Source organism: Cyrtonyx montezumae, unplaced genomic scaffold (assembly GCF_038088225.1).
Source record: "Cyrtonyx montezumae isolate F1298 unplaced genomic scaffold, pur_monq_1.0 scaffold_19, whole genome shotgun sequence".
In the NCBI taxonomy this organism is placed as follows: Eukaryota; Metazoa; Chordata; class Aves; order Galliformes; family Odontophoridae; genus Cyrtonyx; species Cyrtonyx montezumae.
In genome coordinates, this window is record NW_027071925.1 from 4,781,969 (window position 1) to 4,807,225 (window position 25,257).

A 25,257-nucleotide genomic window follows, 5' to 3' on the forward strand; every position below is an offset into this window, starting at 1 on the left:
TGCAGTGTGAAATTAGTTATTCAACCAACCACGTGCTCATCCCAGTTCAGACATTCTGCAACTCGTGTTTTAGATTATTTTAATTATTTGACTTACTCTGGGAAACCTAACTTAGTTTGCCTTTAGGTTCAATTTAGGCAGCTTTCAGCCCCTTTCATTTTCTTCTGCAAAATTCAGTAGAAGGCGTTAGAGTGCCTATTTCTGAATGCCATGTTTTAGTACGGGCTGTTTAGTCAGTGGTGTAAAGCTGCTGTGCCATGCTACCTGTCTGCAATGGGTGGCTCCTTAGTTCTTGAGTTAGGGAAGATGCTGCATACTGGTCTGAACATAGGGAACATACTGGTCTGAAGCGTTTCTGTTCCATAATAAATCTGTTTTCACTGAAACTGAGTATTTAATTTTATCACTCTTGTTACAGGGGAACAGTCTCTAGTGTAGGCAAAGTCTGTTGTACATACAAAGCGAAGATTACACTCAACAGGGTGGTTTTCATGGCAACACTTCTTCCATATCTTTGTGCAGAACGACAACAGGATTGAAAACCGGTGTGCAAAGCCTGACAGCAGCCTCAAACAAACCATTTAAGAGCTCCAAACATTTTGTCTTTCTCAAGGAGCTCCATCACAGCACCCCTGTGCCATTCGTGTGATTTGTGACAAGAGCACATTGTCTTTGAGCCCATTAGCTGTGTTGAACATTTCTAAGCAGTTCTTGCCAGTTCAGGAAATTGCCACAGCACATATGCTGTGTGCAGTATTGTTTTACCATTTTCTGTGTTATACCCTCTTTTTTTTTTCCCTGAGGCTGTAAAAAGTGAAATATACATGCTTTTTTTTTTTTTCCCAATACTAAAATTACTGTGGATGTTTGCAGCTATAAATCTGTGCTGATGTGTTTTGTTTTTTGAAGCCTAAGCATCATATCACATATCACATATCTCATGTTGCATGTATTATAGTACAGAAGTAGAGAAAATGGTGGAGCCCATCCAAAGGGAAAATCTGGCATCCTTTGAAGTAAATACTTTCCCTTGTAATTAAAGTGATTCATGGGATTTTGCTAAATTTCTGACAAGGACATTGGTGTTAACACCTAGCACGAGCTCTTTTAGTGACCCTAACATTTCGTAGTCTTCACTTTTCACAATAGACTGCAGTGATTTAGGTCTTTGTAAAGGTGTCTGTCAGGAAGTTGATGGAAGAAGCAATCGAGAGTCCAGAGATGTTCAATTGAAGCCGGCTGAGGCAGCCAGCCTGCCCTTTTTTCCTTTTCTTCCCCTCCCTCAAAAATGATTTTTACAAATGAAGCCTGCCTTGACCTCATGTCAAAGGCTCTCTGGTGATTGTCGAAGTATAATGTGAAAGGCATCAGAAGAAGTGATGCCGAGATGATAGTGGTGTTTCCTACGGGGGAGAACACCTTCTGGGGCATTGCAGCCTGCTGGCTCTGTAGGCTCCTGTCCAAACAGAAATTATGAGAAACTTTAGTTTAGAATCATAGTTCAGGTTTGGAAGAGCTCATTGTGGAAGAGAAATGTACTGAGTCCTCTGGACATACGTCATCCAAAAAATGGCATTTTTATAGTGAAAATCTAGAAAAATAGCATGGTGATTTATCAAAATACACATCAGAAACTCCACTGTTGATTATTTCAAAGAAATCTTTACGATGATCAGGATCTGTTGTCATTGAGTAATGCTGTACCTAAACCCCTCCTTGAATCATTCAACTTTTCATCTGAGTAGTGCAAGTTGTTCTCAAGTTTCTGGGGTGAGAGAGTTTGAGCAGTCCAGCGTAGGAACAGAAAACACGTGTTTATTTCCATCTGCAGATTTATCGTACTGCCTGTTCCAACGTTAATTGATTCCTGTGTGCAGCACAGAGAGCAGCAGTGCTGCCAGCTCCATCCTGATGGTTGCTTTCTAGCTCGAAATCGGAAAGCCCTAGTACGGTTTGGTGCAGTTATTGAAATGGATTGCCCTTCATTCTGCTGCTATTCCACACTCTCTATCCTCACCATTGACACCTAATGCATGGGTTTTCTAAGCACTGAGCACCATTAATCTTCGCAGTGCTGGAGTTTGTATCTTCCTGAGTGTATATGAGGGCAGAGAGAAAATGAACTCAGCTGATGACATGGCAGATGTGCGATTGACATCCTGTTAATGTCTGTTTCTTGACTGCAGTCCCTATAGGCAACTGTATTTTCTATGAATCTGGCAGCTCATCTTAGAAAGCACAGTTGCTTGGTGCAAAAATACCAAATGTATTTTAAAAGCCAACATAAAACCGGTATTAAACTAACAAAAACTCATTTTTAGCCCTTCGGTGCAAAACATAAGCATACCTTGTTCCCTGGTAAAGCAGATTCTTCCAGGTATAAGAGTTTCTGAGGTTGTGCTGCTAGCAGCAACTTTTGGTTTCAGACTGTCATTCCCATTTAGTGTGAGAATGAAAAAAAATAAAGAGAATCTAGTATGAGCTGTATGCAGAGCTCTCCACCTGCTGCAAAGATTCAGACTTCGCTATTTCTATTTGCACTGAAAGCTGACTTGAAAGTGGCCTTCAGAAGGTCTAAGCTCAGCATTTGTCTTGAGAGGAAAACCTCAACAAGGAGTGCTTTGGTTTCTAATTAATAGCATTCCAGCTTATGAAATGCTGTCATTTTGCTGCAGAGGGTGATCTGCAACGCAAATATTGATGTGAAATCCTCCAAAGAGCAGTTGTGTGGCCTTGTGTTCCCTCTGCTTGCTCTGGGGGATCAGTTAACAAACGCTGTTACAGAGATGTATATTTTTCCTCTGATATCAAGACAGACAGGAATTCTTTATGTTAATTTCTAGCTATTTCAGAAACGTATGCAAGGGAATATGCTTCATCTGGACCTGCATGGGAAACACTGCTGCCGTATGTATCCAAACAACTCAGCACAGACAAAGCTATTGCTCTTCGTATAGATTGCCTTGATACTTTTAATATACGAATTTGTTTTTCCTGATGAAAAGCAAAAACACAGTGGAAAACACATCTGAGAAAATTGAGGAGGATGGAGCCAGAAGCTGAGAGATGCTGAAGAACAATTCACAGCCTCTTTCTTTCCCTTAGGTCCTGAGTGTGTGTTGGCCTGGGGTCTCTTGACTTACAGCAGACATTGCTTGCTGGTCCTGTAGTTCTTTTAAACTGCTGTTATGGATGAGCAAATCCAGCGTGAGCTCAGCTGGGTGGAATGAATTTGAGCACCTTATTTCAGTTCACAAAAGTGAGGTCCTCCCAAGTGGACAGCTTTCCTTCCTTCCGACACAACACACACCTGGGCAGAGTCATAGTGTTTTTTCAGTTAAATCCAAAAAGCAGGCAGCTAGATTTAGCTCGTGGAAACACTTCAAGATGAAAATCTATCTCTCCACGGACCATAGACTGAATCTCTTCAGTTTGTGTTGTGCTGGCACACTGCAGTTTGGTGCTGTTCTGCCATGCTGAATGCCTGTCAGGCTGCTGTCCCTGGTGCATTGATGCCTGGACTAACAAATGGGCAGCCCAAGGGGGTGGGGATGTTATCTGCTCTGCCCTTCTGCCTATCTCTGGCTACAGCTTTCCACCTGGCTGCTCCTCAGCAGAGCTAAATAGCTCATGTTCCTCTGGAGCACGTGTGCCTGCAACCTTTGAAAAACATTCAGTTGCTTCCTTATAATGATTAAACACTCTTTATTCATCCACTAGTGCAAAGTGTTCATTAGCATGAGGATTCTTCCCTCTGGTGGGTGTTCATCCACAGTGCTCAAGTTGTTCTCTGCTGTAGGAATAACCTTAAATTTCTCATTTCATGACATCAACTTACTGTTTTTTTGTTTCGTCATTTGTTCTTTGTTTTAAATCTTTTTCACACCTTGTATATTTTGTATATCTCATTTTTAAGCTTTCTCAATGAACACCACCATGGGTGCTAGGCACGCAGCCGTAGTACCACGCAGAGTTGCCTCTCCCTCCAGTGCCCTCTGTCTCGTGCTTAGAGATGTGCCACGTGGTGGGCTTGGAAGAGAGCTCAGCAACTCAAAACCAAACAAGGCTTGGTTCATTTCTGAGGAGAGGGGACATAGCTGCTGTAGTCACATTAAATGCCTTCACTGTGACAAACAGAAGTGCCAGCTCAGCTCATTACTGCTTGTGTGCTGTAATGGGCCTCTGGTTCTGAGGAGGTGTCCTTAAATGCGAATATTTTGTAAATGCTCGTGTGATGTGCAGCAGTTTTATTCCTGTAGAACCACCAGTTGGTCCTCCGCTTTCTCTTGGTTTGAGAAAGGGGACTGCTCTAGGAGTACTTCAGCTTTTTGGAGGATTTGAGTTATTTTTTCCTATCTCAGATATAATCTTATAAACAATCCTGCTTGCTTTCAGCGCGTGTGCTGTGTGTTTGCAGGGACAAGAGTCTCCTGCTGTTTGGAAAGCTGCCATCGCAGCTATTGATTAGTGCCACATTTTTTCTACATCGAAATATTTGATAACATTAGCAATTGGATTCCTCAGCTTTTTTAGTACCCACAAATAGACTTCCAGGTATGCGTTGCTGACAAGCTTTTGATATTTTTAGGGTTGACACAGCACGCCCTGTTGCAGGCCAGGTAGGTGTGCACATTGACCAGATGGAGGAAGGCCATGAGCTCCAGTGGGTGCCTGAGCAGCCTGCACAGCAGTGGCAGTGCCTGCTCTTTGCTTCCCTTCACACTGTGCTAGCAGCATCTTGGCACTTTCAGGGGAAGGAATTTGTTCTCTTAAGGAGAAAAAGAGCAATAGAGCAGTATAGAAAGAAAATATTTATTTTTTATTTTTTTGCTTTTTGGACATGTAGGTACCACTGTGACATGAATGATACAATTATAAAGTGACTACATGAAGAATGTTTAAAAATAAAACCCCAGCTAATATGAAAACGTCCTTGTTCCCCCTGCCCTTCCTCTCCCATAGGATTCCTGGAAGACTGAATGACAGGAGAACTCCCCTGGGAGAGCTGAACTGGATCTTCACAGCCATCACAGACACCATTGCGTGGAACGTGTTGCCTAGAGGTACGACTTGGGCAGGAGAAGCAAGTTTTCATCAGGAGGGAGCATTGCTTATTCTAAGAAGGATGAAGAGTTAGAGGAACGAGACGCTGAAATAAGGAGAAAATTAAAGCTTGATATTGAAAGAACAGCTCAGGCATGATCTTGAGGCTACTTGAATTTTTTATATTCTTTCTTCTGTACCAGAACAATTTCAGCAACACAATAATTAGAAACAAGGAAGGCTTTTTCCAGTGCTAACGTGATTGCTTTAGCTTGAATAATTTTCTTACTGTGTCTGGAAAGAACACTTATTTTCTTGTAGCCTTTGTTAGTATTGTGAAAAAAACAACTTAATCTCTTTGCTGTTAAGACAGCGTATCTTTTGCTGAGTAACTTCACCCTATTTTTCTACCCCTATTCTGCTCTGAATTCACTCTTCTAGAGCACGAGCAGCCAAATTGGTATACATTTGTATATGCTCATTACTGCATAATTACTTCTTTGCCCTTCTATGAGATAGTTTGTTTGTAATCCTTTACTGTTCATGTTGGCTTTTCAGAAGCACATCAAACTGCCAGTTAGTGCTGTAGTTCTTGATTAAATGGTACACACGGGTCCTTTTCTCCCTTATAATTTCCAGATCATTAGAAGAGAAATTTTTCCAGAAAAGGCAAATCCAACCTGATGTAGACAGTAGTTAATTCTTTTAATGTGGAATGTGGAGTAATAGTGATGTTTTAGGAGAACTCAGAGGGCTGATGTCCTTTAAGATCTGTGATATCCTGCCCCTGAAAAACTGTCGCAGAAATTTTTTGTTGCTGGAATAAAACATTAACATTTTTATCACTGAAATGATTATTATGTAATACCTAGGGTGCTCAAGTTGTAAAGATGTGCACGTAGTAATCTGTGCTATCTCTTGGCAGATCTTTTTCAGAAGCTCTTCAGGCAAGACCTGCTCGTGGCCAGTTTATTTCGTAACTTTCTCTTGGCAGAAAGAATTATGAGATCCTACAACTGTACCCCGGTCAGCAGCCCCCGCCTACCTCCAACGTACATGCATGCAATGTGGTAAGTCACAGCCAACGAGTTCCCTGTGCTGCAAAGGCTGCTTGCTGCCTTAAGGAGATTTGGGGAGCTGTAGTCGTGAAAGATTGTTACTACTTAAATCTACACAGTGCTTTACTGATTAAGTCAGTGGATCAAAAATGGAAGAGCATGTGGCAGTGTAAATACCCATCTACAAATTAATCTCTTCACATACATAAATGTGATGCAGTTCTGTAATACAGCAGTTTCTGTTTAGCTATGTAATCTTTCATTCCAAATAGAAAGGGAGTGGGACATCTCCTCTCTTTATTTACGTGGAGCAAAGCTGGTCACCTCTGACTGCAAAGAGTGGGGAGAGCTGGAGGCCTAAGGGAGAAAATCATAACTTGCATTGTGGAATTTTTTTTTGCCGCAGAGTTCATCTTTTGTCACTGCTGCTGTTAAGATGATTAACAGAAATGGAGGTGGTGCAGTTATGTAAAACCTCTTAAATGTGTTTCTGACTCTCAAACAAGCATTCCATGAACAACAGTAATACAAATAACATTAACAATAGCAGTAAAAATGCTTGCTTTGATTCTGGAACAGTGTAAAATTTGACTAAGTACAAACCAGTACAGTCAAGTTAATGTAGTTGCTTTAGGGGAAAAGGATAGCTGTGTGACATGCTAGAAGGCTGACAGTGTGGCAGGTAGTGACTGAGTGGGCTTAATTTGCCTGCATCTTCAATTTCCTTTGGTAAGTTTTCTCCATAAAAACGCAGAGCAAAACAAATGTAGAGGAGGTGTGAGGTGATGATGATCCGTGCAAGACTGAAAGCAGCATAGTAAGTCCAAATCACATTGAACATTTCTTCTAAGAAATGGAGGCAGAGTAACAGGGAGCCCGAGCAGCACTCTTGAGGTGCAGGCAACAGGTAGGCATTTGCTGGTTGTACGAAGTTGCTTTCAGAATTGGAAAGAGTGGAGGTGGTAGAATAGATTTTGGATGCTAAATGTGTTGTGTGTTTGTACGTGGCAGCATTCAGAAGTGCTCTGCATTAACAACTTGTGAGGAAAGTGGTTTTGGTTGCTTGTGAATGTGGGGAGCTGTCTTACCATTGTGTGGTATGAGGCACTGGGAAGTTTGTAAGGGAAGGGAGTAGAAGAAAGCCTGAGAGGTGCCTTGGTGTCATTCAGGTGGCATTACAGCTGGATGGGGCAGGGCTTGAGCCATAGAACTTTGTGTTTGTGGTTGCATTGGATGGAGACATGGTTTCACAGAAATTCTAAAATTAATACAGACCATTTCTTGAGTTATGTGTAGCCTGCTCATTGCCAACGTATTGAACGTTTATGTTTCTGGTTCCTTATGAGCATGCAGTTCATGCTTATTGTCAGTGTACTGAAAGCCCCTATTTCTGATTTCCTATGGAGCATAACAACTGTGTTGGTGTTACTGTCTGAGCTGAACCACAGGAATGAATTTCAGAAGTCCCAGATCCTGTTCTGTCCATCACAGAACTGCTTGGTGCAACGGTGGATTCAGGAAGGCTTTCTTTGCTCGTGTTCTTGTGCAAAATGGCACTGAAAATCCCATTGTGAAGCCCTTCAGACCACACCACAGGATAATGGCATTGCTGCTGCTTGTTAAGAAGGAATTCTGTAGGAAAAGGCTTTTCTCCCTCTGAATCCCAAACACTGGCAAAGTTGAAAGTGAGTGAGTGGAGAAGATCCCTTGACGTGTTTTTTTCAGTGTCCTAAAAAAAGGTCAGGTTTGAATCAAATCTAGCAAAGGGGAAAATTCCACTTTTGTCAGAGGTGCCTCAGTTCTTTATTATGAACTTTTGGTAACGACATATTTAGAAACTAATTTAGGCCTCGCTTAAATACTTTCTAAAAATAATCACCTGCACTTACCTATCACTTTTCATTCAGTACTTTTCTACTGGATTCCAGATCCTCCAAATCCATTTTATTTAGATCAGCGAGATGAAGCAGCTGAAAGCAGGGAGAGCTGCTAAAAAGGTGCTGAGAAGAACTGAAACTTTGGAGTGATTTCTTTTTTCCCATACCCAGCATATCAGCTATTTCGGAGCACGAGCCCTGGCTGTGTGCAGTCAGCAGTGGTTGGATGTGGGAGGCAGGCAGGGACCTCTGCACTTCTCTCCTGCAGAGCCACATAATGAGCACGAATAGAGGCAGCGTGTCTGTTGGTGTTCTTCAAGGATTAGACCTTGGACTTTGGGACTTTCCCACTCCTGTCCTCTTCTTCCTCCCTTCTGTGCTTTCTGGGTGTTCCTTCTGCTAGTGCTTCATACCTTCCTCTGTTCCCATGGAACTATGATCCTATGTGCACCAAGTACATGTTCCTGGCTCAGGTTTGGCTTTGTTGCTTGCAGCCTCAGTCTGGTGTGATGTTTAACTTCTCCAGTGTGAGTATGCATACGTTCTCCCTTCCGTTATCTCCTGGAATTTGCTGTCCATTCCCAGTGTCAAGAGAAGACTGCCACTTTTATCTGCTGTTACAGATGTGAGCCGTTCTTCAGATTCACATCTGGGAAGCAAAGAAAAATGGGATCTGTGTGCAGACATGATTTGTAACCCAGCAGAAGGCTGACTGGAAAGGCAAAGTACTTTTGCCTTAGCACTATATTTTGCACCATCTTTTGCAGGAAAGGCACCAGTCAACACAACATCAGTGATTTGCTAAAGCAGTGAGACACACACAGTCCCTTCTGAATTGCGTGTGGTACCCTGATCTCAGCAGCAGCAGTGAGTGTGCCTGGGGGTGCTCCATGCTGCCTTGTAGCTCCTTCTCTCTGCGAGCCCCTCGCAGTCAGGGAGAGGGGAGCAGAAAGCCCCAGCCTCCTGCAGCTCCTTCAGGGCCTTCTTGCCTTCACTGGCTTGCTGTATTTTACCTGCATTAGGTGTAAACCTTCCCCGGCATGTGCAGTTGGTATCTGTGCAGTGCCTAGTGCTGCAGGTCCCTGGCTGCTGTAGGCACTGCTATAATACGTGTATTAATATTAATATGTATTGATTGACTGGCTGAGCTATTCAGCTTCGAGAGTTGTTTTGTCTATTGTGCAGTACGAACTGGGGCCTGCTGCTCCATCAGCATCTTGATCTCTGTTGTGATGGATTACAGTTTATACATTACTGCTGTTGGCAGCAAGTTATATTCACGGCCTTCGAAAAGACCCAATAATGTATTTAGAAGTATTTCCTAACCTGGGACACAGATTAAAAATGAAGTAGCTTAATTACACCATGGAAGAACTATGGTTTGCCCATAATGGAAATATTGCAATAGTATATAAACCAGGCACGAAATTGTAGTTGAAGGAAAGTCATAATGTACTGCAAATAGAATACATGTGGAATTCCAGCTGAAAAAGAAGTCATAATACAGCAACCCAATTACAGGTGGAGAGGAGCAGCCTTTGTGGCTGTGGTGCAGGGCAGGTGCAGTCTGCTCCCTGATTTCTCAGAGAAATGAGTCTCTCTTTGGCTACAGAGAACTCTAAGCACCTCGGGAGGAGGAAGGTGACTGTTTGAAAGGGTATTTGGAACCATTTGGTGTTTGAAGGGTGAGATTAATTCAGATTACACTGTTGCTGTAACCAGATCTTTCATTTGTGTCTGTGTTTGTCTTAACATCTCCCAGAGCCATCCATGGACTGCAGAGAGAAATACAGGACAAAACCAGCAGAGTGTGTGCTTTAAGCTGCAGCTAATGCAGGGGAATGCACCAGCAGAAGAAAGCAGGATTTCATAGATGTACCAAATACTCATAGCAATAAGTATTCTTTTAAAAATAGCTGTGTCTGAGCATCTACTCAGCTGGCTTCCTCTGAAGCTCAGTGAGTGCACAGTGTCACTGTGGAGCAGGTGAGCTTAGGCTGGGCTGTGTAAATTCAATTGAACAGAATATGTTGTTGAGTTGTACTTGCAGAAAAGACCAACATAGGAATCTTGTCCAACATATTTGATACAGACTGAAATATTTAACAGTTCCAGGAATACCGACTCCAAGCAGTTGCCCTGGTGCCCCAGCCCTGCTCTGCACATGGCTTCAGCTTCTCTGTAGCTGCTCCTTAGTATGACTGTCCCTGTAAGAAATACCATTTATCATGGTGCAGTATAATACAAACTATCCCCAGAAAAAGACACAATGCTAGAAGACATCAATAATACCTAATTAAATAATGTGACATGAGAATTAAAAGCATTAGACACTGCCTCAGCCTGGAAAGTGTAAGTGGAATGTAAGAAAATCTGCCTTTGTGCTCTGCCAGCTGAGGTGGTGAGTGTGGGTGAAGAAAGACTAAAGCACATCCCTGCAACCACGTTTCATTTATGTTGTTGGAGTATTATGGTGGGCTTCCATCGCTGAATGTTTCATGGATGTGCACAATAAATCCATCGCTGGGCAGAGCTGGTGCTCTCAGCCTTCCCTTCTTTGTGCAGGGGTCCAAACTGTGCAGCACCTCGTGGGAAACAAAGCAAAGGCAGCTGGATGAATTGGTGTTAGGATATTCCAAGTTTCAACAGTCCTACTGCAATGAAATTGGGGTTGGGAACGCAGAGAGGTGGAGTCCCAGGAGCACGTGAACAGGAACTCAGAGCGGAAGGGCTGACGAGAGTTGGAGCTGAAATATACAGACATATATGAGTATTTATGTAATGGGAGGAGAGTGTTAACGATTGAATTCAAGGGAGCTCTTTCCCTGCCGGGTTTTTATTGTAGAATAATGGCAGAGTCATGTCTTCTCATTTCTAATTTTCATCTATTCTGAGTTGTTGTATCACGTCCCAGGATGATGGCTGGCACCTTGTCTGTTGAGTACCTTGTTGGAGGGATCGATCAGTGCAGATAGAGACGCAGGGCGTTGTTGGCTTGTTTTCTTTACAGGCTGTTTCTGTTGGCAGGCTCCATTGCTTCACCTGTATTTCAGAAAACAAAAGTACATTGCTGCCTTTTTTAATTGTTTTAGTTGAGTCGGTCTTCCAACTAAGAGAGAATTTAATATACATTTATTCCAGAATATACACAGGAGGTGCCTGACTCCAAGCATGCTCTGCTCAGTTTTGGGCCAGATTTTTCCCTCCCAAAACAGCTCAAAGTCGGTGACTTTAAAACCTTTCTTTAATGAGAATGCTTCACAGTGCAGCATGGAGGAAACCATAAAGTACTTGAGCCCCTTTTGAGACATTTTTTCTATGAAACTTGCACAGGGAGACACATGGCCATGCTGCAAGTTGTGTGCAGAGCTTTTGAGCTCATGCTTTGGTGCTGGCAGCCCACTGGCCAGGCAGCTCCACATTGTCCTGCCTTGTGCCTCTGCCAGGATGGTGCTGCTGCTGGGTTCCTCTAGGAGGGACTGAACCTTCACATCACCTGCATCTCTGACTTCAGCCTGCAGGAAATGTTTGCCTGGCACACAGAGATAGGGATGTGGGCCCACGAGGTTATATATGATCATGTTAGGAGTAAAGGTGTGCAGAGCTTTTAGTTGTAGTGATACAGGGAGATACAAATAAACAGCTGGGTTTGGAGAAAACAACCTGAAAGCTCTGTAAGGCTTTATAATGTGATTTTTGACATGTCAGTGGTGTGTATAAAACCTTACATTACACATATGGTGGCTTCTAATTTAAGTGGGATGTACAGAGAGCTTTATGTACAGAGCAATTAGGACAGCATAGTGTAAACCCCTCATTAACACGCTGTTCAGCAGGGTAGAGAAGCTAGGACACTGCAATATTTCAGTCACTTAGTGACTGCATCACAGTGTCACCTTGCTGGGTTGGGGCTGTGAGGATGATGGCGAGAATGCAGTAGAGGGGGAGGAAGGGACAGTGCCGAGGTGTTGCCCCACTCCTCTAGCTGATGCCAGGATAACAAATCTTCCACAGCACTTTGCAAACAGTAATCTCCATGAAGAAGGAAGAGAGGCAGTGATCTCTTGGGCTGGCTTTCATTAATCACTTGTAGGACGCAGTGGCACCCATCCCTGTTCCCCTGCTTCCTAATTTATCTCCTGTTTGTGTGCTAAAGTGTAATATTCATTCAGGAGCTCTACAAACTGCCCACCTTTCTCGTTACCTTTGGCATATCGAAGCAGTCAATCATTTCTACCCATCACCAACAGCCATTATTTTCACGTCTCCACCAAGTATTTTGTCCCCTTCTGTTTCTCTTCTCTTAGACAGTGGCATCAGTCCTTGACCATTCTTTTGAGGCCGATTGACTCTTAATTACCGTAATGCCTACTTAAAGCTGTTCCTTATTTTGCCCATGCCATGAGTTAGCTATGTGACAACTCATTCATGAATTATGCAGCCCAAAGTCTAGTAAGCGACGTGTAGCTGCCCTTGTAGCAGTTGGGAGTAGTGTGATGTTTACTTCAGGCACAACTGTTGTTTCCTCGTGTGTCTGGGTGGGTGGGCAGGTTTGCTATCTCGTTTCTTACAGAGCTGAAATGGAAGCAGTGAGTTGGGCTGCTTGGGGAAGGCTGGAGCATCATTTCAAGTAGTTGAATCGATGAGAATCCCTTAACACAGTTGATGTTAATCAGTAGCTCTCTGGACTGTGATGAGCAGTAACAAGATTTTATATTGCTGGTTACACTCCTTTAAAAGATTGAGTAACGTTAGCTATGTGGCTGCATTGATTTTTAATGGCTTGTTTTTTGAAGCGTAAAAAGAGATTTTGTTTTAATGTACTTAAATCGCTTTTTAAATTTTGGGTTGTTCTTTCTGATAACATTTAAAACCTTCGGGAATTGACCCTGCAGGGCTGCTCCAGACGTTTTTATAGCAGTATTAGCTCTTCTTACCTAAAATGACTTTGTGGAGCTCAGCATCTTTGTTCTGTGCCCCTGCAGTATAATGACCTGTACAGAATCCTTTTATAGGCAGCCACAATAAGTCCGGTTGTCTCTGATCTCCAAACCGTTTTCCTCTCACCTCGTAAAACTGATCTTGAAGGCAGTATTTATTGGCGTTTTCTGTGGCCTGACAGAATTTCTTCAGGTGATATTCCCCGTTCCTTCAAGCACCTAAAAGTCAGAAATGTTCATCCTTTGCTTGTAGCGAAATTATCTTTATAATTGGACTAATTGACTTTTCCTCTTCCACGAATAAATATCTCTCATCAGCTCCACACAAACGTTCTGTCTGCAGCTTGGGTCTTTATTGAGCATGTGGGAAGCATTTGTTGCCTGTGCTTTGGTTATCTCTTGATTATCTCTTAATTATATTGGCAGTATACTGTCAAGTGGAAGGTGAATGCAGTGAAGCAGAGGGACAAGGTCTGGGACAACTAAAAGAAGCTGCAGCTCTTGAACCCATGGAAAAATGCGAGATCCCTGTAGTTTGTTTTTCCACTTAATTGGAGAGATTGGTTTTAGTTGAGAATAGCTGCCAGTTAATCCAATGGGATGGATTTTGCTCGGTAGTTGTTCTAATGGGAGGCTTTGTCTGACTCCAAGCAAGGTGATTTAAGAACTTATTAGAGTAGGTAACTGAAATACGCCGTATTGATTATCACCTATGGCCTTCTGTCTGCAAGGTTCCTGTGAGAAGAAAAATTGCTCAGCCTATTGATGGTAGCACATGATGGCCACAAGTCATTAAAGAGCTAATGTGTCTGGAGAGTAAATTAGTTTTTGTTTAAGGAACTCAGAGCGTGGTGGTTTAACTCACTAGTCTTTCAGAGTGCATAAATCCATATGCTAAAATGAAAAGTATGTGGAATGTCTATGTATAGAGTAGGGATAATGGTTTCGTGGGTAGGATGTGCCTCTTTCACATTTCTAAAGGTGTTTCAGGAACTGTGGAGGTGAAATCCTTTTATTTTAGTGTGGTCCACTTTTAGTTTGATTGTGAGCATTTGGAAGCAGATTGGTGCCACATTTCATTTGCACTGCATCTACCACAACAGCTTCCCTTGCCACTGCACGTGGTTTATGGGCTGTTCCTGTTACAGATCACGATACTTAAGCTATTCTATAGCATAGTGGATAAATGTAAAAACCATTAGAAAGAGGGAATACTAAGTGTTGTGCAGCTGGTCTGACAGCACTGCTTTATCCATATTCTTGTATGATACTGCTTATGGGTAACTGCTGATGACTTTTCTTTCCTCCTTCACCTTTTCCTGTAGGCAAGCGTGGGACCTTGCGGTTGATATTTGCCTTTCCCAATTACCTACAATTATAGAGGAAGGAACTGCGTTTAGGGTAAGTTATGTAATGTATCAAAATGTGCCCTATGTAACCCATTATTTGAAGCCCAAGCTCTGCACTTCATTTTTTTCTTACTGAATCTTGGATTTAATGGTTTATATTTTTGGAAAACTGTAAATCTAGATTCACCTCATAGAGAAATATATGTGGATGTAGAATATTCATATCCAATTATAGCAAGCATCCTATCTTTCAACGTGAATTCACTGCTGGAAGTGTACCCAAATAGATTCTGTAAACAGCTGCCATCTCCATGTGGATAGGAGCGAAGTTTCAGAGTTTTGTGGAGTGCTTTTGTGATTGAGTTGGTTCAAAACTGAAGGAAAAAATCCGTGCCGTAGCCATACATTTTCTACTTTTTACAAAGGTGTTCTTAAACTAAATGACTATTTCCACTGAAACAAGTGCTAAAAAGAAAAACGGACGTCTGCTTCACTCCTTTCTTCACAACCAGCACTTCTGGTGTGGTTCATTCGGCAGAAGTGTGGGATGTCACTGGGAAGCACAGAAAGCCCAGAGCCCAGCAGGAGAAGAACAGTGTGTGCATTGCTCCTGCTCGCAGAGCAGCTGGGGGTGTGGGGCGACACCTTTACAGCCTTGTAAGTGCCACTGGAATGGAACCAGTTTTACTCTCATGTTCTTGTGTTGTATTTACGACACCGAACTTTGAAAAGGCTTTCTGGCAGTGATTGCAGGTGGTCTCCAAAGACCCAAGTACAGGAGGACAGCTGTTAACTTCTGCAAGGATGGGAGTTGAGAAAGACGCCCTTTAATTCTCCCACCTCTTTTTTCACCCACTCTATGTGCTATATTTTAAAATGTACACAAATACAACTCTGCAGCCTGTTCATTTTTATATCGGGTCTCTGATAATATCAGTTGGGTACCTTTATGTTAGACCCAGACATCATCTGTACACCCACTGTCAAGTGAGTTGAAATTTACCAAATTTATGTGTGTTCAGGGATGAAAGGAGGCAAATACTTGGTAATAGACAGAGGACCAGCAAATGTCCTGCCTGATTAATGCTGTGTAGGTTTCTGCCTGTTCTGCAGAGAGAGGACCTGCTGAAGGTCTCCATCAGACACCTAGAGAATAGTAGGAAACTTGGCTATTAGTTTGGGAGGAAGTGGAAGGGCTCAGCTTTACACTGTGACAAATGCTTGCAGAAGACAGGCAATTGCACACCTCTGATCTGTTCCTTGTGTTCTAATCAAAGTTTCGCCCTCACACCTCTTGATTTATGCCAGCAGGAAGCGGAGTATATCAGCAGAGGCTGGCGGCTGCTGGGCAGCAGTAATCTGGGCAGCAGTGGTGGTTTGGGGTGGAGGGAGCGTTTGTGTTCCTGAGGTCATGCCACTATTTCATAACGGGGCAGCCTGGTGAGTCACAGCGTCACCTGCTGCCACTCCTCCCTGCTGCCACCGCTGCGGGCTGGGTGCCTGGGCTGGGTGAAGCAGTTGGTAATCTCTTCAGGACTGGTTTCTTTCAGCAGCGCATTATAGACCACGTGCTCCTGGCTGCTGCTTATTCTCTAGCTGTTCTTTGCTACTCAGATCTGCAAAGTGTAATAATCTGCTGGAACCGAGCATGTGGGCTAATGTGGGGATTGGGCTCCTGGCAGCTCGGGGTGGACATGGGTCCCTGATCCCATCTCCTCCCTGTCCTCAGCCCACAGCTTTGTTTCCCACTGGGTTTCTGGCAGGGGTCAGTGTTCTCTCGTAGCACTCTGTGCAAAAGGAAGATTTCCACCACAGCTGGGGATGCTGCCCTGGTCAGGGGTGCTGCTGAGCCCCAGGGCCTTCCAAGAGCACACTGTGAGCAGGGCTCAGGGACTGTGTCACATTACTGACCACTGACTGCTGTGAGGTGTTGGATGCACCTGAGCAGCCTCTTGGTTCTTCAGTGTCACATCTCCCCAAGTACTCTTTCTATTTCATCAGCTGGTGAACCTGCCTCATTGGAGTAAAGCTGTAGCTGCACCGTGCTTTTCCAAGCCTGCAGCATTTTCTTTTCTCCTGTATGTGTAGCAGTACCTGAAGCCAATGTTATAGGCTTTTCCATGGTGCTTTTCACACTGATGTCTAAGCACAAAAGCCCAGCTGAGAGGTATTAGCTGATGTTGGGAGTTCATCCCACCTGATGAATTCAGGAGGGCAGTATTAAAGTGCACTGAGCAGTGCAGTGCACTGCATGCTACCTCCATCCACCCACCCTACCAGGATATCTCTGTTGATGGATTATCACTAATTAAATGATTGGATTCAGGACTGTAGGTAAACTTTCCATTCTTTGTTTGCCTACAGCAAGTACTGTAGCTGTGATCACTGTGTGCTGGGCAGAGGCAGCAGTGTGTGCCTCTGCAGAGCAGATGAAGGCACTTCTGCTCTGGCTGCTTCTCACGTGGAAGGAATTAACTAGATTTTCCCAAGAGCTTTTGCGATATCTTTTCCAGTTTCTCTGCTCTTTCCTTCTTTTTCACGCACATTAGGAAATGCCAGTATGTTTAAATGGAACGGCATCTGATCAGTCTTTGGAAAAAAAATCTACATTAAAAAGCGAACCATCCAAACATCTGCCAATTACCGTTTGTGCAACCAGCGCACCGTGCGAGCCCACAGATGCTAAATCTATCTGCTTCACTCATTTCACAGCCAAACATGCCATCTGTATTCTTGCTCCTGCAGCACAGCCCCTTCTTCGCAGAGCAGCTGACGGCGTTCCAGGTGTGGCTGACCATGGGCGTGGAGAACCGCAACCCCCCGGAGCAGCTGCCCATCGTCCTGCAGGTGAGCAACCAGGCAGCACTGGGTACAGAAACACCTGAGCTCCTCCAGGATTAATTGGAGCTGATGGCACGTCTGTTAGACTTGTGTGGATGAGGACAAGCTGCTTTTCTTCCCCCGTGCCTTCCCTTTCTGTTGAGGATAACTTGCCATAGTTCATCTGCAGCTCCAGCAGTGTTGGGCTGTGCTGCCCCGCTCTGAAGTAGCAAGAGGTCACAGCGTAGCACATCTTTGTTGTTTTCTCCTGCCGCCCTTTCAGGCAGAGACTTTGTCTTCTGCCTGCTTTCTCAAAGTGAGCATTACTGCAGTGTAAATAGTTTGGAAATGGATTATTCTTCAGTGCGCTTGTATAGCCCGGAAAGTGTTCTCTTTAATGGGATGCTGAAATTTTGTTGCGAGAACATAGAAACAAGTCTCTGATGGCCATGTCTGGAAGGAACAGACGGTTCTGGTAGACATTGCTTTTTAAAAAGGAGAAGTAAATCTAGAGGAAACAACACCTCATTTCAAGTCCCCTTTTATCCAAGAGAAATATGGCAGTTGTTTGTCTGTTCTTGCCTTCCCCTCTCCACATGTTTGCATTGACAGAAATACAAACCCTTATTGAGGTCGCTGTGGTCTGTTCTCTTTCAGGCAACAAAATTTAAAGTCTTCCTGTTAAAGAAACACAATTCCAATCACTTATCCAGAGACCTGTGATTTCTTTCACTAAATGTGAGAAGACTTGCCTTCCCTGTTAGCTGCCAGCTTGTTCTGTGACTGACAGCACCATCAATCATTGTGAGACTGAATCTTAATTTCCCTGAGCCTCCCAAGTCTTGAGAGATCAGCTGGATAAACAAATGCAGGGTTTATCTCGGTCATTGCAGTAGGAGAAGGCAGGCTGCTGCTCCAGCACCAACTTTGCTGCTTTCCAGTGAGTTATTTGGCACTGGAGGGCTCTGCAGCAGCTTAACCTTGCAGTGTAATTGAGAGGTCACCTGGCAAAGAAATCTGCTTTCCTTCCTGGAGCAAAAATGAGCTAGGACAATGTAATTATTCTTATAATTAAGGTGTATGTTGTTGTAGAGTGGAATAGGATGGCTTGTTAACAGGCTTGCGATGCTTTGAGAGAGACTGCTTAAGAGAAGGGAGGAATAGTTTCACACCTCTTGTGAGAGTCTTTTTGCTCTGAGCCCCTGGGAGCGCTTACACCGTGCTGTTACAGCCTAAGATTGATTCTGTTTTCCAATTTTAGATGTGCCCCTGGGGAAAGAAGGTGTTTGAGTGCCCGGGGCACAGTGCCAACCACACAGAGCTTGGCTTTGTGAAGGACGGGGAAAACACCCTTTGTACGTGGTCCTAATTGACTTCAAGAAGTTCCAATTCCCACTTCCAGAAGTTCCAGATTCCATTTCAGATTTGTGCTGTGCCTGAGGCAGGTTGGACACAGGTGATGTCCTGGTGTGGAGATGGAGAACTTGTCAAAGGCAGAAGTTAGCAGCTGCAGTCCTGGCGGAGGTGCCTCCTGCCATGGGGTGCTGGTGCACATGGCCAAGGCTGTGCTCACCACAGTGCAAGCCCTGGAGAGCTGCTGCTGCAGTGCTTCCCTCTGCATTTGTTAGGGAATTTGATGTGTGAACACCTAAGTTGCACCCTTGTATCTTGGTTAGTCTCTAACTTGCAAGCATTCACATAATTAGCTTTTCAAATTCATTTCCTTTTTGAGCTTAGAGGGACAGCTCCAGCTGTGCTCAGGGCATCCATGAAGGGGCTGCTTTCAGCGTCCCGAGCCATCCCAAAATCTCACTCATTTGCTGTTCTTTAAATCCTGTACCTGTGATACTATTAGGAATGGAAGAGCTTAGAGGGGGTAGAGAAAAAGCATTCCTAAGATTATTCTTGCTGATGTGATGTTTAAACAGTGGAAATACAAGGCTTATATTTACTCTGCGTGGTCTGAGACAACTAGAGGAAGGGCAGAATCTCCCATCAGATGGGTCCAGAGGAAACGATGACTTTACCCCTAGGTGTAATTGCCTCCTTGTCTGTTTATGTACAAATAACGATGGACTAATGTATCATGTCTGGGAGGGATGTGATGCAGCCCTGAGTGTGCAATGTAACAACTGCAATTCACTCCAAGTTCATAAATGGTGCAGAGACCTCAGAGAGTCTCCGGGGTTTGTGTCAGTTGCTTCAGTTTATTGTGCAAATCAGGTTGGGAAGCATGAATACCAAACCTGGGGGTCAGCACTGACTTTTTTGTTTCTGAGGATAATGAAACCGAGCTTATGAAAAAAGGCAGAATCTGGGATGGCTGAAGAGTCTTGTGGGAAGTCCATGCAGTTGGGATGTGGTTTTGTATCTTCACCTGGAAATGGTTTTCAATCATATCCATTTATTTCCAGCTATGGCAAAATTTATGGCCTTCCTTGTTGTTTTTTTCTCCAAAGGTCAGATAACAAAAGCATTGCCAAATCTCTGTGTCCCCTGTGTCTGCCTAAGCACCCTACATCTACTGTGCCCTTTTCTGTTGTTCAGCTCTGCCCCAGCTTCCCCCATGCCCTGCTTTCTCTTGCTGCTTTAATCTCAAACAGCTGGCCCTGTTATTCTTGTGCTGGGCATTTGTAAAGCACATGGTTAATGGCACCAAGTTCTGCAGTAAGTTTTTGGAGTAGACTCGTGCCAAGTAGGGCAGGATGACCAAATGCTTTCTCTTATGACCCGTCTTGGGATCTGAGCAAGGATATTCAGACATGAAACAATTAGAGGGATTGATGCACCCTCCCTTGTAACTGCCTTTTTCCTCTGGACTTTCTCTGCATAACTTTAGTATCCAGTGTCGATTGTCCATGGTATGAGATGTAAGCCAAGTAATTTAGTTATTCTTTGACATTAAACATGAAAAATTATTTAATTTGAATATGCAGTGTGGAAAAAAAAGGATTGAGAAGGGGATGGAGTTGTGGAGCTAAATCATTGAGTCGCTTTCCCTGAGATCCATGCTGAGGGATGGTACTCAGTTTAAACTGAGGATTAAATGTTGCATTCCAATATCTTACATCTGTTAAGGAGATTAAGAACTGAAAGTCTGTCTGTTAATATTTCACACCAGGGTAGGTATAAGCCAGTAAACTATCACCTCATTATCGTTGTCAGACGCCATTTTAATGAGATTTTTATTAATGACTAATGTGACCTTTTGCTTCCCTCTTAAGTCTCTTATATTGATTTGCCGAGGAAGCAAAGCCTCTTTTTCTGCTTCTGAGCTGTTTTGAGTACAGGCAGGCTGCTCCTTTTGCTCACCTTTGAATCCTTTCTGCAGATACAGTCCTGTTCCTCCTTTGCTGAGGGAAGGCAGTATGATGAGTCTGTTTGAAATCCATAGTGGCTGCTTCCACCTAGCAGAGCTGAGCTGCATAGGAACCGTTGCACTTGAGAGAAATATTAACAGGGAGAGAACTGGAGCAATGCTTGGAGACTGAGGATAACTATTCTGAGGGGAGGATTTACAAATGTCTGCAGTTCATGGAAGAGAGCATTGCTGGGGAGGGGCAGTGCCCCACTGGTGACACTGTTCAGTGGGGTGAGAGTTCTCAGCAGCCAGAGTTTGTCCTTCAGCTTTTTCCATTCAGATCATCAGTGTTTTTCAAAGTTGCGTGGTGGTCCTGAGGTCCTCTTACGTTTGCTCTGCAGTCACGAGGAGCTTTGTTCCCTGGTAGTGACTGTTGTCCCTTTCCTCTGCAGGTTCTGCTGAGCCAGGTGCACCGGCTGCGAGCTCTTGATCTGCTGGGAAGATTTCTGGACCTGGGGCCCTGGGCAGTTAGCTTGGTGTGTTTGTGCTGCATTTTGTCTTGTAAAAGTCACTTAGACTCTCAGTATAGGTGATAAATATGAATGATGATTAATGGAAGGAAAATGTGGAAGATACTCCACAGGTTTGACAAATGGCTGGTGTTTTGTGTAGTCATGCATATGGAATGGAGCAAGCGTCTCTACAAGAAAAGTGGTTTGTATTAATCAAGAAGGCCGAATAGCTTTTCATTTGTGCTATTACAAAGAGGAGTTATTTAGACAAAGTTGAGCATTATGTAATGGAAGCTACAAAACAGAAGGAAGCACCCAGGACAAAAAAGGTTTGTCATGTAATATCAATGACAACAACAAAACACCCATATGTTTGTCATCTTCTGCTCTCCCAGCTTACTGGCTGCATCGTTTCTTCTCTCCCTTTGTCTATTTTCTCTTCTGAGAGGAAGCAGCTGCCTTCTGCATATTGGAAAGTGGCTAGCACAGTGCAAGTAATAAGAAAGAACGTAGCAGAGGAGCAGTTTAAAGCATTCTTGTGCGTGGAGCTGTTGGTTGATAACGGTGATGAAGACAAACCAGCAGCTGGAGTGGGATACCTCTGGAATGGGGCTTCTCGTTGGCTTTCTCTCCCTCCTTCCTGCACCACAGACAGCTTAGCCCACAGTAGTACGAGGAAAGTATGCTCTGAAGGTGATTTTAAGCCTTCTAGATTAGAAATTTCTGTGAGGATCAGCATGTGGTGCGGGGCATCCATAATGACCTTTGCTGCAGCTGTTCTGCTCCTCTTGAACTGCAGCAACTGCATTGCTGTGTGGTGCCCTGCTGCTGCTGCCTGGGGAGCCCCCTGAGCCCCCAGCACAGCCACATCCCTGCCTCCTCATCATCCTTCCTTGCCCATTGGGGAGGGATCTGCAATCACAGAGGGGTTCTCAGGGATTTAATGAGTTGCGTGTGCTCCTGTGAGCAAAAGGCTTGGTATAAAGCCCGTGTAAGCGAGAGGCCTAGTTAATTTCCAGCGGGAAGACTGTAATTATTGAGCTTTTGCAATATGTTTACTTGTGAAAGCAAATGGCCCCATCTGAGAAGAGCACAGTGTATCGTGAAGCATAAAATAGCACAGGCTGTAACGAGAAGAAGCGAGTGCTAGATTAACTCTGAGTCTCACCGGGCCAGACGAGTCTGAAAAAATCTGGTGACATCCACGATGAAAATGAGCATCCGGCAGATACGCAGGGATCCCCTCTTTACTAGAAATGTATGAAATTGCTTTCTGCCAGGTTTCTCATCTGTGTCATTAAAATATGCTCCATCTCCGCAGAGCGGGCGGTGCTGCCCCTGTGCAGCGCGGTGCCGTGAGGCTGAGATGGCTCTGAGCATTTGCTCTTCTCTCTGCCTCCCCAGGCACTGTCTGTTGGCATCTTCCCATATGTGCTGAAGCTGCTTCAAAGTTCAGCTCGTGAGCTGAGGCCGCTGCTCGTCTTCATCTGGGCCAAAATCCTCGCCGTGGACAGTGTGAGTACTTCTCAGTACAGCTGCTTTCTGTGGTCTTCAGCACCGTCCCTTTATTTTCCCATTTGCTTCATGCGGTTGCTTTGGGATTTGGAATTTCTCTTGAGGCTCTTCAGAAGGATGCTGTATTACCTGAGGACCGGCACGTTTCATCATTTGTTTATTTCACTTGTGTGCTTGCTGGCTTCTGCCATTTTGTGAATACGAAATCCCCATTCAGGCACTGGTGAGCTGGGCTGCCCGCCCCTTCACACATGCATGAGTTGAAGGCCTTACCCAGAGCTGTAGGTTTTGTTTTGAATAAACAAACTGTGACATAACTGTAGATGAATTTGCATAGTCCGTTCTACATCTGACTGCTGTTTGTGAGTACAGTTAGTTGAGCAATTTAAAATTATTGAGAGGTACACACAGGTAATTGCAGGCACGGTTATAAGCTGATATAAAATGGTCTCAACTGCTTGTGGAAGTTGGATCTTGCTTATTTTGGGGTTTGTCTTTGTTAGGTCTCTTCCATTTCACTATGGAGAATAATGCTGAATTTGTTGGAATTTTTCCCTACTGTTGATCTAGCATTGTCGGGTTTGGTTTTATAAATATATTTTCATTAACATCCTAAGAGGATTTTGGAAAGCAAAGAAAATGAAAACTATTCATCTTAAAGCTACTCTTGAAAAGCTTATTTTGATGCATGCCCCTCTGCGGCTCTCACTTCAGCCCCAGGTACCTTTTGGAGAGGGCTCATGTATAATTCAGGTGGGTGCTGAGCCATCCTTCACTGTCTGTGGTGCAGGAGGCAATCTGAGAGCGCTTCCATCCCCCTGCCCTCTCCTGCCACTATCAGCATAGTTCCCTGCTCTGTTTTACTGCCCCACTCATTTGGTAGACTGCTTTTTTTAATTAAAAAAAAAAAACCTAAAAGAAAAAACAACAACCAAAATACGTGGCTCTTTGGGTTTCTTCCCATTTTTTTTTTCTGTTCCCAGCTCCCAGGCAGTGGTGTGAGAAGGGAAAGGCAGTGACAGCAGGCAGGTGGGATGAGTGCTGCCGAGGGAGGGGACAGGCCACCGCACCACAGAGGGAGCAAATGTGGTGTAATAGCAGAAAGCTGAGGAGGAAAAAAGACCCCAAAAGCAAACAGCAAGTTTACAAAACGATGTTAGAAAGAAGTACTGCTAATGTGGGACAGTAAAGAAACAGAGCTCAGAACTCCAAATAATTGCCTGAGGACGATAGAAACCAAACATTTCTCATACTGATTGAAGGCACAGATAGTATCCCTGCATCCCAACTGTGACCTCTGCTATCAGGATGGTGACTGCCAGCTCATGGTGCTGCCTCTCCATGTTCTTCCCAGTATCTAACAGTGAGGGTTTGATTAAATGTGTTGGTTCCATAAGAGCTGCTCCTCTCTGGAGCTCCAAGTGGTGGGCAGCAATGGGAGCACAGTGAGAGCAGTGTGATGATGGGCAGTGTCCTCTGGGTTGGTCTCTGCTTCCACTGCAGCTGAGACCATTTTTTATTTTCCCAGGGAGTAAAAGAGCGTTCATGCTCAGAATGAAGTGGGGAGGAAAAAAGCCTGTTTTTTTATTTTATTTTTGTGCAGCGTTACACAAAAGTCAGGGAAGCCTCTTGTAGCTGCAGCCTGGCATCAATCCATTCCCTCTGCTCTTTGGTCTGCCAAAACCAGCATCTCTTCTCCCTTCAGCAATAAAATATTCTCTTGCATCTCTGCCTTGCCATCCCCTTGCCTTTCAACAATTAGTTCCCTCCTTCACCTTCTTTGCCTGATAAAAAATACATGATCCTGTCTCTGGTGTGAAGCCATACAATAGAACTGCTGTCACAAGGGAAATTGAATGCCAAGTCAGTTTTCACTCACCTAAATTTTTGCTTTAATAATATGTATTTTCTTGGTTTGACCCTAGTATGTCATACATGAAGCCTGACTTCGTATGTTAGCAGGAAGAGCTGAGGGAAGGAGTTCTTGGTGCACGCTGTGCTGTGGAATCAGGGCTGTGCCTCACTGCCAGAGCTGCCCCATCAGCTGCATCCCCTCCCCCCAGAGCGCTGGGGACAGCCAAGTTCCTCCACGGGCTCTGACTGTGTGTGAGCAGGAGATCATATCACCGTGTGCTGGTGGTGTGCCAGTTCAGTAAACCTCAGCACTTGACCAAATAATGCAGAGATTAGAGACGGGTGTGCGATGAGTTGAAATCTTCTTGTCTGAATACAGTCCTGCCTGGGGAGGGGATTGGGTGGAACATAGGGAATGAATAATTCCTTCTCCCTCCCCCTGCAGATTTACCGGTAATCGCTCACTGATGTGGGTCACTGTATGAAAACACGTGTTAGGTTTGTTCAGTGCTGCAGTCTGAGTTGTCCTGCCTCCACAGGATGGTGCTTTAATGCTCCCATACACGGCCTCACATCCTGAACCAAAAAATTGGCTACAGACAGGATGTTGGTGCCCTCAAACTGTGCCTTCTGTAGTCATGAAGAGGTGGGTCTGAGGAGCTCACTCAGAGGCACCCCTAGCTCTGAGCCCTGGGAGTATGACTGAGGTCAGCCTGGGAAAGGGGGACCCCAGGGCTCCCACAGTGCCTGCGTGCTCACTGACCACTGAGAGCGATGGGCTCCGAGGGCAGAGCCTGGCTCTGCTCCCTTTCCTGGGGGCTGTTGCTGATCCTCAGATCAGGGCCTTACACCACTTACAAAGACATCTCACTGCGCAGCCAGAAGTGAGAGGCAATGATGAGATCTGATCTGTGGTAAGCTCATTGCCTTGGCACCAACGGCTTCTAATCATGTTCCTCCAGGGTTTTGCTTTTGATGGCTCTCAAAT

General features: G+C 44.4%; 1 protein-coding gene across 3 annotated transcripts in view; it reads left to right on the top strand.

Moving 5' to 3' along the window:
* Positions 1–25,257, top strand: part of RPTOR (regulatory associated protein of MTOR complex 1) — a 117,818-nt gene that overhangs the window by 47,449 nt on the left and 45,112 nt on the right. For all 3 annotated transcript variants that reach the window (XM_065735324.1, XM_065735325.1, XM_065735326.1), the window contains exons 8-13: positions 4,963–5,063; positions 5,969–6,113; positions 14,244–14,319; positions 17,013–17,114; positions 20,841–20,924; positions 22,305–22,415. In XM_065735324.1, the coding sequence (XP_065591396.1) occupies positions 4,963–5,063; positions 5,969–6,113; positions 14,244–14,319; positions 17,013–17,114; positions 20,841–20,924; positions 22,305–22,415 (619 nt within the window). The remainder of the gene's footprint in view (positions 1–4,962; positions 5,064–5,968; positions 6,114–14,243; positions 14,320–17,012; positions 17,115–20,840; positions 20,925–22,304; positions 22,416–25,257) is intronic.